At 37.5% G+C, this 13,204-nt stretch overlaps 1 protein-coding gene across 4 annotated transcripts in view; it reads left to right on the top strand.

The window, feature by feature from the left end:
* The window catches only part of GPR156 (G protein-coupled receptor 156), a 123,782-nt gene that overhangs the window by 52,085 nt on the left and 58,493 nt on the right, over nt 1-13,204 (top strand). For all 4 annotated transcript variants that reach the window (XM_019448481.2, XM_019448482.2, XM_019448480.2 and 1 more), the window contains 2 exons: nt 3,407-3,883; nt 4,137-4,273. In XM_019448481.2, coding sequence (XP_019304026.2) covers nt 3,791-3,883; nt 4,137-4,273 — 230 coding nt within the window. In that variant the 5' untranslated portion in view covers nt 3,407-3,790. The remainder of the gene's footprint in view (nt 1-3,406; nt 3,884-4,136; nt 4,274-13,204) is intronic.

Genomic DNA, 13,204 nt, shown 5'->3' with positions numbered 1-13,204 from the left:
ACACAAAGTATTCCCAACTCTGTGTGAGCTCCTAGAGTTGTTAAGCTACTGCCTAGCAGTGGTTATGTCTTCCATTTCAAGTGGTTTCCTCTCATTCATGCCTAGTTCAGTACTCAGAAAAAGACTGAGGACATACCTGCAGATTTCCAAAGCCCTCTCTCTCTTTGTGTCTCCATCTTCGTTCCTCTGCCTTAACAAATTCTATCTGCCTTGACCTCCCCAAACTCCAATCTATTCTCCTTACATAAGCAAGACCTAGGCTCTATTTGGGTTTCCTTCCTTGGGATGTGGCCTGAAAACTGCCTCCAGGCAGTAACTTAGGGTCAATTATAATCATTGAAATAATATTTTTTATATTCCGTTTTATATATGTCAGTCAATTGTAGGGTTCACCTCATTTGTTTTCCATAGTTCTATGATATCTGCTATCCAGTGTCTAAAAAGAACAGTTTCATATATTTTGTCTAGTTTTAAAACTGTTTACAGTAGGAAGGCAATTCCTGTAGCAGTTAATTCTTCATGAACAGAAGCAGAAGTCCTACCAACTGCAAAACAACTTTTCAAAAGACAGTAGTTGTAGAACTAGTTTTTCAATAGCCAGAAATAATGTGTAGAAGAATAGGAGAGATTTTATGAAAAGATATGGTACCATTCAGTGTAATGAACCTATAAAAGACTTATACTTGGTAACAGTGTAGCTAATGCAATGTCTGTTTTTCTGATCCTAATCATTGGGCAGGACTCTGTAATCTGTCAAATAAACTGTAAGCCCCACCATGCATGGTCTTGGATTTGCTACTGTCTGTGACCTAGACAATTTACCTCTAAAGACTTTGTGTGGGGGGTGGTGCTCTTGGAGGAGCCTGGCAGATCTTTCTCTTTGTCCCTTAGATCCTGTATCTGTCTTGTCAAATCACTCACCATTACCCTGTTTGACACACTATTCCCCACCCAGTTTCCCACTCAACTGTTTTTGAAATCATTCAACTCTCCTCTCAGTGACTAAGCCATTCACTGTTTCACCAGCTCCTCATGTGTGAATCTCTGAATGTGTGCTAACATTGGAGTTGAATGCTTGCCCCGTGACAGAGCCCAGTATCATGGTATATAAAGTTCCTACACTGGATATCCATGGATTGAATGGGGGCCTAGCATTCAAAGTTCCATGCCAGTGAGTTCAGTCTGTCCAAGGGAACCAAAGGGGAATTTATCCCCTAGGAAATTTATATTCAGATGGACTACCCCGTCATGTTCACAGACTCTCCCAAAGATGATATAAGCTTAACATTGTTAGCACTTCTAGGATCCACAATGTTGACCAGGGTTTAACTTTAGCATTATTGGCATTTGGAGAAGGATAATTTTTTGTCGTTTGGACTATATTATGAATTGTGGGATATGTAGCAGAAACCCTGGCCTCTACCTACTAGATGTCAGTAGTTCCGTCTTCTCAGTTTGGACAACCATAATGTCTCCAGACATTGTCAGATATCCTCTGGAAGTGCAAAATTGCTTCAGTTGAGAACTACTGGCATAGAGACACTATTGTGTGCCATACTCCAGGGAGCTTCTGGAAGTGAAGCTCAGGGAACTAAACATGAAGAAACTCACCAGGCCATTTGGTGTCTTCTTGGGAGAGGCCTGTTTAGAGAGTTTGCCCCATGCAGGGTATACACTAGGTAGACATTGACCTTGGAATGTAAACTCCTGTGTTCAAGTGCTGCCTCTGCAGGTTCTTTACTCTTCAATTTCCTTATTTAAAAATGAGGTATGGTGTGTTTACCTCACATGGCACTGTTGTGGTAAGAACAAATGAGGTTATACACACACACACACACACACACACACACACACACACGCTGATGTGTACTTCTATAGACGTAGGATACACATAGACTTAATAATGGTTCAAATATAAATGTGTTTATTTGCCAGTATTGTTAAAAGGGCAATATGTGAAAAATAAATCTTTCAGTCCACCAGATATATAGTCCTCCCTGTGACTTACAATATTGCTCTATGCTAGAAGACACAATAGAGTATGTCTAACTTTAAAAAGAGGAAAAGGAAATAGTTTTTTCAGCAATAAAATTTTAACCAAATTATGATGCAAATAGCCATGTTTTTATATTTAGTTCTTAATTTTGCATTCAGTAAACTGACAGTCTGTACAAGAATTTAAATGTCTTGATAGGAGAAGTAGCTTTTAGTTCTCTTGGGATTTCATTGTGATGAACCTGGTAAATAATTCAGGAACATATGAGAGGCCAATGAATGGGTGGCACCTGGTGCTATATTGTTCATGCCTAAGCATGCAGAATCCAAAGATGGCATTCTACACCTGTCACATTGTTCTGGCTTAAATACAAGTCCTATACTCAGTGGCTATTGAAATAATAATAATTGATTTTTTTTCCTGTTCCAATTTTCCTCCACAATAAAAGAAAACTGTAGTAAGCTGTTTCAGAAACACAAAGCAAAAGTGGCACCCTTTTTTAAATTCCCACTGGTAAAATTTCTAATCTGTTTTCGCTATCAAGGGGTAGATTGCTTTAAAGAATTAGGGACTTGTCTACCTTTTCTTCTGAGGCTAATTTGAGCCTTCCTGCATTTCTGCTTTTGTTCTGTAAATTGAGCTTCTTTTCAGATCACAGTATTCATATTGCAGGCATCTTCTAAGAGAAATAACACCATCCTCTGGCCACTGATTTACTCTGTGGGAATTCCTACGACTCCTCAGTTTCTCTCCCTATTACCTGAATAGGCTCTCCCACTTCTAATAGTCTAATATTTTGAAAACAAACAAACAAAAAAAAAAACTCTTGGCAAAAGGCTTGTATATTGTTCTGAGACCGCAGCTGCCTGGATATATAGAATGTTCCTCCATTCACTAAGTGAACAAGAACTCCAGCGACTGAAAGACATTTCATGCAGACAGCATGGGGCACCTGAGTCCACTGCCACTCAGGATCAGACACAGCTTAAGCCATCAGCTGCGTGGAAAAATCTTGGAAGGGCAGGGGATTTCCTAGTAGGGAAAAAAAGGAAGATGAGCCTCACATGTTTAAATTAAAGTTATTATAGTGCTGAGCCAAATAAAGGATCTGAAAAGAGACTGTAGAATTTTATATCTATAAATTGTTAGATGACCTTTGTCTTTGTTTTTGAAGTGTTTTTATTATAGAAGCTTAAAAATATATTTATTTAAATATATACTAAACCTTTGTTATACATGATAAAATGCCTATATAAAATAAAAATATAACTGTATAATTAAAATGTATAAAATAATATTCTTAAACTTCTATAATAAACCATTTATATATATTTACATATAATATATTTATAATTTGTATTATATATTTGTTTTTATATATGTAATACATAAATATTTGTTTGTTAACAGGTTTAATTGGCTTCCTTTCCTTCTGGACCTGTGTGAGAGTACTTGGAGCAGTGACTGCCATCTGGTGGCAAGCCAGAATCATCACTTTGTGTAATCTAATGGTTACCAAGATGCCCACTCTTGCCTCACATGGTATGCACTGGCATCAGGGCACAAAGAGAGCCTGGAAGGTGTCTGATGAACGAGCCTAGTGAAATAGCCTTTTACTTCCACCTGAATGGGTTGTTTTCATCCCAGATTCTGAGCCAAGAGCCAGCTCCAAAATGGTGCCTCTGAAGAAAAGATTTGAATTGTTTTTGTGTTTTAGTCTAAGATCTGCTGGTTACCCACCAGCAGATAACCAAGACTGTGAATAAGCACACACCAAAAGGGGCATGTGATGTCATGGAGCCTGAAATAAACTGCTCCGAATTGTGTGACAGTTTTCCTGGCCAGGAGCTGGATCGGAGTCCTCTTCATGATCTCTGCAGGACAATTGTAAGTGAGCAGCCATGAGGTATCAGGGCTGTTCGATATACATGTTGTTGTTGTTGTTGTTGTTGTTGTTGTTAGTGGTGGTGGTGCAGTGGTAGTGGTGATGAGGAGGAGGAGGAGGAGGGGGAGGTGGAACAGAAGGAGGAAATGCTTATGCAGGACATGTATTTCCTGGCTTTGGGGATGATGGGACAGTTTGTGTTTGGTCTGTAAAAGAGCCTTCATTCCTAACACCTTCTCTTTATTCTGTTCTCAGACCTCTTCCCATTATAGCAGTAAGACCATTTCCTCATTATCTCCTGTTCTCTTGGGTGTTGTTTGGACCTTTCTCAGCTGTGGACTTCTTTTGATAGTCTTCTTTCTTGGCTTCACAATTCGCTGCAGGAATAACAGGTAAGCAGCCCCATACCTAGTTTCTCATCCCCCATAGCCTGAATCGTGAAACCCAGAGGGTCGGTATCATTTTGGCATTGTGAGCTGCTAGGTGGTATCAGCAAAGTTTATCTCCTACTGTGGCATTAAGCTATCTGAAAAGTTCCCCTGAAATCGTCCTGGCCTTGCAGTATAATTTCCTCTTGAAGAGAAAGATCTAGTCCAGTATTGTGGCAACTATGACAAGGATATCCAAAGAGGAGAATGAAGAGTCTCTCCTCATAAAGGAAATTATGATCCTTCTGATAAAATTAGTTATTTTGTATATGGCAAACTAAAGTTGAAAACAGCCTAAGTGGGATAAGGTTTCTGAAAAAATAGTGAAGCCTGGCTGTTCTGTTAGATAGTTCCGGCTGGTAGAAAGTCACTGGCTCGTCAGAGTAAGTGTCCAGGACTCCCAAGGCTGGCAAAAGAAAACCAAATGAAGACTGTTTTTGAAGGGACTTGCAAAATTCTGCCTTCACTGCTATTCGATCCTTCCCTCGGGGCCCACTCCATCTCTCCCACATCATTACTCTTTATTCTCGTCCTGCCCCCACTGTCTCAGGCTGCCACCTGAGAAGCCCTTTCCAGCTCTCTCTCCGTGGCCCACAGCTGAATTCTGGATGGAGCCCACATCAGATTTCAACAGCTCTCTCAGAGAGGTCAAACTTGTTTGGCACCACTCCAGTGTGACACTTTGTGGTGATCAAATGCGCTCCATTGCTTGTGTTTGGCTCTCAGCTGAGGGTCAGTCAGTTGGATTTGTCTAGCAGGCATTTTGGGGCACCATTCGCCATTTGAGGCATGGAGGACATGGAATTGTTAAACAACAGTGACTTGACCTGCTGCGTCAACCAGAGTATGGCAGTGACTAGTGGCCCTGTGACCTGAGTATGCCCCTAATGCTGCCCTCGACACTTTTCATTCTGTTCCTCAAATACACTAAACTTACTCCCTTCTCAAGGCCTTTCACTTACTGTTTCTTTATATCCCCGCTGCCTGACAGTTTTCTCCAGATCTTCCTGTGACTAGTTCCTTCTCATCTTATAGTCCTTGGCTCAAATGACACCTCTCTCTATATTTTTTTAGAAAATTTTTAGTGTTTATTCATTTTTGAAAGAGAGAAAGAGTGCAAGCAGGGAAGGGGCAGAGAGAGAGGGAGACACAAAGACTGAAACAGGCTCCAAGCTGTCAGCACAGAGCCCAATGTTGGGCTCAAACCCATGAACCATGATTTCATGACCCGAGCCGAAGTCAGATGCTTAAACGACTGAGCCACCCAGGCAATCAAATACCACCTCTTCCCTGATCATTCTATTCAAAGTGGTCTGTCTACAGAATGGCCATCCAGCCCCAATGTCTTATTCCATATATTATCACCCTGTTTTATTTTCTTCATAGCAAGTATAACTCTCTGATATTACTGTATTTATTGATTTGCCTGTTTATTGTCTGTATCCCCCACCAGAATATACAGTCTATGAATACAGGGACTTTGTCATGCTCACCACTGTGTCCATCATTCAGGATAGACTCTGAACATTGTAGTGCTCAGAAAATATATTTTCAGTGATCCTGGGAAGACAGATATATAAATCCCAATAGTAGCTGCTGCCAGGAGAATGTCTGGGAAAATCATGCATTTCAAAGTTAGAGAATTACAGAGTACAGTCTTTTCAGCTGCAACATATTTCTACAGTGCAAATTAGTAACCAATTGGCAAATTAGAAAATAATATCATTGGTTCATATGTCATTTTCCCCCAACGCATTAAAGGTTTAAAGTATATAGGGGCAAGCCTTCCTACAATTAAAGAAGGAAGACTTAAGCGAAGAAACTAGTTTAATGGCTTCAAGAACTGGTGTACTTCCTATGTTATGAAGCTATCTGATAAAATTGGAGGAGTAGATGGAGAAGTAGAGAGATATTTCCTATGTGTTTAAAAATAATTGATTGTTGAAGAAAGCAAAGATCCAGAACAGATTTTTAATTTAGATGACAATGTTACCTATTGGAGATGAATGCCCTCAAGTACCTGCATCTTGTAGATTTCAGGTTGCAAAAATCAACTGTAATCCTGGTACAAATGGTAATGGACATTTGCTGAGTAACTAGTATTTTAATTGGATAATTATTATTTTTATTAGTATTTTGGTTGCAAAGTTAAATATGTTTCAACTGCTATGACCCCATACAATTTTTCCCATAATCCATTATTTTTATGCACATTTTTGTAGAATGCAAGGTTTTTAAAGCATTTATATATCCTGTTAAAATAGGAACACTTGTAAACAGTGTTATAGTAGAAACACATATATTTCTTTCATTCCATTAAAGATTTTGCTGCTGTCTTGTTTGCAGTGGGAGCATGACTTGGCATAAAGAATAAAATATTAAGAGGCACTGTGAATAAAAACACATTTTGCAATTAAGTAGCTTACAAGCTCAGACAAGGAAAGATAAAATAACCCAGTTTCAAAGTGCTTTCTTCAATAATAAAATGTGTTCAAAGGTACAGCATCACAGTTAGATGCTTCATTTCATTTCAGTTTTGTGGCCTCTAAATTTGTGATTGTGTGTATGTGTGTAGTGCCAGAGGAAGAAAAATATTTTTAAAATATCTTAATAAATATAATGGTAATGGTCAAGTTCAGTTGCAGATATTACATTTTTGGTAAAATTTTAAAATGTAGTCTACAAGAGAAAATCAGTAAAGATATAGAAGACTTGGACAACACTATCAACCAACTTGACCTAATTGACATTTATATAATCCTACATCCAACAGCAGCAGAATACACATTCTTTTCAAGTACACATGGTACATTTACCAAGATAGATCATATTCTAGGCCATAGAAAAAGTCTTATTAAATTTAAAAGGATTCAGTTCATACAGAGTATGTTCTCTGACTACAATAGAATTGAATTAGAAATCCATAACAGAAAGAACTCTAGAAAATTTTGAAATATTTGGGAACTAAATAGAGCACTTTAAAGTAACTCATGGTCAAAGAAGAAATCAAAAGAGAAACTAGAAAGTATTTTCAACTGAGTGCAAATGTAAATACCAACATACCAACATTTGTTGGATGCCATTAAAGCAATACTTATGGGAAAATTATAGCACTAAACTCCATATTGGAAAAGAAGAAAGATCTACTTTATGAAACACCAAAAAAGAGCAAATGAAACCTATTATAAGTAGAAGAAAGGAAATAATAAAAATGAAAGTGGAAATTGATGAAATAGAAAACAAATCAGAAAACAACATGAAACCAAAACTCTTTATGGAAAGCAGTAAAATTGACCAAACCGCTAATTCAAATGATCAGAGGGAAAAAAAGAAGATATAATTACCCAAATAAGGAAGGTAGAGGTGACATCACCTAAGGTTAGGAAGATAATGTAATGGTGAGAACAACTATTGTAGGGAGTCTCTAACATGTTCTGCAATGATTTCTGCTTCCTGATAGTCACACTCTTATGAAATCCCCTCTCACTGAATATGGGCTGGACTTACTGATGCGCTTATTAATGTGATATCACTTTTAGGATAAGGTTACCAAAAGACTGTGGCTTCCTTCTTGGATCTCGCTCACCCTTTCACTTGCTCACTCTGAGGGAGGCCACCTGCCTTGTTGTGTGAGCTGCCCTATGGAGAGGCCCACATGGCAAGGCACTGATATTTCTAGTCTGAAGCCAGCAATGACTGAGGCTCACTAACAGCCATGTTAATAAACTTGAAAACAAATCTTCTGAGGCCTGCTAATAGCAATAAGCTTGTAAGCTTATTTTACCCAACTTGAACCTTGGAGGACTGCAGCAATGGCTGGCCCAGTGACTGCATCCTTGTGAGAGATCCTGAGCCAGACGCACCCAGCTAATCTGTGCCTATATTGTTGAAGAAATGTTATCAGCTTTACAGAAAATCTTCTGAAATACTGAAAATAATGGACCATTCCCAACTCATTCTATGAGGACAGCATTACCCTGATATCAAAACCTAATAAAGACATTAGAGGAAAAAAGCCCTATAAGTTAATACTCCTCATGACCATAGATCCAAAATTCTAAACAAAATTTTGGCAAATTGAGTCCAATGAAATATCAAAAGGATAATACATCATGACAAAGTGAGATTTATCTCGAATATACAAGGTTGATTTAACATCCAAAGATCAATCAATAAAATTCACCATATTGACCAACATAAAACAATGATCATCTTTCTAGACAGAGAAAAGGCATTTTGAAAAAGATTTAACATTCTTTCCTGATAAAGTCTCAACAAACCAGGAATAAAAGAGAACTTCAACCTAACAAAGTACATCTATGAAAAACCTATAGCTAACACCATTTTTTAATGGTAAAAGACTGATTGTTTTCCCATTAAGATCAGAAACAAAGCTAGATGTCCACTCTCACAACTTTTGTTCAACAATGGAGATTTTAGCCAGTGCAATTAAGATAAGAAAAATAAATAGAAGTTACCTGATTGTGTATGTAAAAAATTCAATAGAATCTATTCTTTAAAGAACTACTAGAACTAATAAATGAGTGTAGCAAGGTTGCAGTTTACAAGATCAAGGTATAAAAATCAACTCTATTTCTAAATACTAAAACCAGACAATTGAAAAGTGAAAATAAATGCAATGCCGTTTGTAATAGCACCAAAAATAAGAAATATTTAGGGATAAATCTAACAATGTGTAATACTTGTATACTGAAAACTACAAAACATTGCTAATCTAACAAATAATGTGAAATACTTACATGCTGAAAACTATAAAACTGCTGAGAGAAATTAAATCCTAAATAAATGGAGAAATACCATGTTCATGGGTTGAAAGATTCAATATTGTTAATTCTCTCTTAATTGATCTATAGACTAAGCCCAATTACAGTCACAACCCTAGCTGGCATTTTTTTTTTGTATAAATTGACAAGCTAGTTCTAAAATTAATGCAGAAATATGGAGGACATAGAATAGCCAAAACAACTTTATGAAATAGAATAAATTCTACTCCTGAAACCAATATTACAGTATATGTTAACTAATTTAAATTTAAATAAAATCTTGGAAAGAAAAAAAAGAATAAAAAAAAGAATAAAGTTGGAGGACACCTGATTTTAAGACTTATTATAAATCTATAGTAATGAAGGTAGTTTGGTACTAGATAGAAATAGACATATATATCAATAAAACAGAATAGCATTCAGAAATAACCTACATATATAAGGGAAACAGCTTTTCAACAAAGGTACAAAAGCAAGTCAGTAGAGAAGGGACAATCTTTTCAAAAAATGGCCCTGGCACAATTGGATATCCACATGCAAAAATGAACTTTGATCTATATCTTGCACCACATTCAGAAATTAACTCAAAATGGATCATAGATCTATCAAACCTAAAACTGTAAAACTTGTCTAAGAAAATGTAAGAAAAATGTTGTGACTTTGGAATAAGCAAAGATTTTATAGATATAACACTAAGAGCATAAACCATAAAAGAAAACATTGATAAATTGGACAATAAAAATTTAAAACCTCTTCTAAAGAAAATCTTAAGAAAATGAAAGAAAGAGACAGACTGGAAGAAAATATTTGCAAATCATGTATCTAATAAAGAATTTATATCCAGGTTACTGAGAACTCAATAATAAGAAAACAATAATCCAGTTTTTCAAATGAGTGAAAAATTTGAAGAGACACTTCAAAAAAGAGTACACATGAATGGCAAATAAGCATATGAAAAGAGATTGTCAACACCATTTAGTCATTAGGGAAAAGCAAATTTAAACCACAATTAAATGCCACTGCACACTTATTACAATGGCTACAATTTTTAAAAACTGAGTAGGTCAAGTAATTGCTCAGTTCATAAAATGTTTTTATCCAGTAAAAAAAAAAAAAAAAAAAGAGGGGCACCTGGGTGGCTCAGTCGGTTAAGCCTCCGACTTCGGCTCAGGTCATGATCTCGCGGTCCGTGAGTTCGAGCCCCGCGTCGGGCTCTGTGCTGACAGCTCAGAGCCTGGAGCCTGTTTCAGTTTCTGTGTCTCCCTCTCTCTCAGACCCTCCCCCGTTCATGCTCTGTCTCTCTCTGTCTCAAAAATAAATAAACGTTAAAAAAATTAAAAAAAAAAAAAAGAACGAATTATTGATACTTGGGACAGCATGGATGTATCTCAAAATAATTATGCTGAGGAAAAGAAGCCAGGCAAAAAAAAAAAGTTGCATACCATATAATTGAATTATAAAAAATTCTAGAAAATTAAACCGAGCTGTTGTTAATTAATCTGTGGTGACAGAAATCAGATGAGTGGTTACCTGCAGATGGGTGGGAGGTGGCACAGAAGAGCAGGAAGGAGGAACTACAAAGGGACATGTAGAAACTTTGGGGGGTGATGGATATGTTCATTACCTGGATTGTGGTAAGTATTTCACTGATATATACATATATCAAAACTTACCAAATCCTGTACCTTAATTATGTACAGTTTATTACATGGCAGTTGTATTTGATACAGCTATTTCAAAATGTAGTCTACAAACATTCTTATTTTTTCTGAGAAGGTTCTCACGAAGGAAAAAAGTACACCATATCTGGTGTCCTTCAAAGGGCTCTGCTAGGTGACCTAAAACCCATATGATAACCGTGCTAGATATGAATGACTATTATGAGAGAATACATTCTTTTTTTTCTAGATTCCTCCTGTAGTTCAATAAGAACCAGAATCACTTAACTTGGAGCAAAGTAGATATTTCAGGTCCAGAGGATCTCCTCATGCCTCTTATGTAATGCAGAAAATAAGGACAATGTCAGAAATTCTGTGTGAAGCTAAACTTGTTCAATTAAAGGACTTTTATTCCAAGAGCTTATCTCACTGTCACTTGTGATAAGGAGTATAGATACTAGTTGTTATTTCTCAGAATTGAAAGTGTCATTTGCCCAATAATCCTGAATATCTTGCATTTTATTTCCTGGGAAATCAAGAAGTGTGAAGAATAAGAATTGTGTAGGGATGAGCTTTTGCTCTACTTGGAGGTTAACAAGTTAACCTGTTACTATCTTATAGATGCTAGCAAAAGACATAAGAGGCTCAGAGACAGAGTACTTCATTATTCATGGCAAAAGCACTAGTCAGAGCTTCATGTTGCGTTTGTGCTGGTTCCCATGCCCCCAACTCCTGTGAGGATGATGCAGAGCCCATATGGAAGCTTGAACACATAGGAGGCTGCCATGAAAGGAGAGGAATCGGAATCTGGGGGATTCCCCACTTTTATAGTGAGTCATAACAGTCCTGGTCTTTGTCTGGGTGGAGATGTTACTTCAGTAAATATTTGCTGAGCTGAATACCTACTGTGCTCAGGATTCTGTGTAAAATGTAATTTAAGTGTTCCTGGGAGCTTCAAATGTATTACCTAGGTGGAAAAACATGAACAAGTCCAAAAAATACATCCTGGGACTTTTTTTAAAATAGCTTTTCAAAAAAAGAATGCCTTGCTGCAGGCATAGTTATGCTCTTTTCATATTGATTGTTTCAAGTCTGCCCTCTTTGTGGCTTGAGTAATTGGAGCTGAAGGGAAGGTGACAGGGAAGAAAGGAAAACAATACTGATCTTGTTGGCTATGAGAAAATTTGCACTGATACTGTGCCCTACAAAGATTTCTGGTATCTTCTCTACAATCCTTAGTTTGATGGTTACTGGCCAAGAAGGAAGAGCCAGTCAGGCCTAGAATAAATGCCACCCGTATAGCTGATTTGGGGAGAGGTTTGCAGGGCCAAGGAGTGAAGTGAGGCAGAGACAGGAGTAGATATTGCAAGAACTTATCCAAAAAGAAAGCTAAGGTTCATGGTTGGGGAGGAAAAAAGGTATCTGCCATCACTTCCAAAAATTGAGCATAGAGCCAAAAGTAAATGGTATATCATGAAATCAAAAGCCACTGGCATGCAAGAATGGTGCTGAAAAAGAGGTGAGGAACAGAAATAAGGTGGCAAGATCTAGGATTATAAACAGAGATGCGATTTTATTAGGTACGGGCTGGAAGATGAAATAGGGGTGATTCAGCAGAAGTTAATGAGGGAGGAACAGGGTTAATGGGTAAGATTATTTTCTACACAGCCCTCTGACGCTGTTTGTCCATCCTGTAGTCAGTCCTAAATCACTATGACCCCTAGATGAAGTTGACACACTCCTGCTTTGTGCACCTATTGTGGAGTTAAACACATTATTGACCCATCACAGCTTCCTGGATTGGAAGAAGAGCACTATCTTTCTTAGCAGATAATGAGCTCCTTGAGTTTAAGACCACATCTTATTCATCTCTGTATCTCCATTGTGCCTGGACTATACTCCGTGTTTCCTGAATGATCAAATTAAATGGGCTAGAATATAGACTATGACAATAAAGGTAAGTTCTTAGAAGATGGATTCTAAGTTTCCATCCTTTAACTTTAATACGGTAGCAATTCTACATAAAATTATGTCACAAGTAAGCAATTGCTTTCCATCGTCCTTTTCTCTTTCATGGTGGTTGTTTCCCACAGAAGCCCAAGGAATTACATCCAGAGCCTCAGTTTCCCATTGCTTCTTGTTGTGGGGTTTCATTCTAAACTATCCTTTTTGTCTTCTCATACCATTAAAATCTGTCTGCTTTTGATGCCCTATTGGCGACAGAGTGCTGTATTTTTAGAAAGCTTCTCAAGTAGCCAAAAAATCCCTTCCCTTGTAGACCTTGCTTTGCTACAAAAGTGAGCAGGCAATAAACAAAATAGTAAAGTGAACTGTCAAATATATGGAATGTTCATGACAAGTGCAGGAAAGAAAAGTAAAACAGGGAAAGTGAATGGGGAATATCAGGGTGGTAGCTGCTATTTTAGAGTTTGGTCAGGGAAGGACTCACTGAG

This window comes from Panthera pardus, unplaced genomic scaffold (genome assembly GCF_024362965.1).
Source record: "Panthera pardus isolate Hobbes unplaced genomic scaffold, ASM2436296v1 HiC_scaffold_16, whole genome shotgun sequence".
NCBI lineage: Eukaryota > Metazoa > Chordata > Mammalia > Carnivora > Felidae > Panthera > Panthera pardus.
Note: the sequence above shows the minus strand (reverse complement) of the source record. Positions and strands in the feature narration are given on the sequence as shown.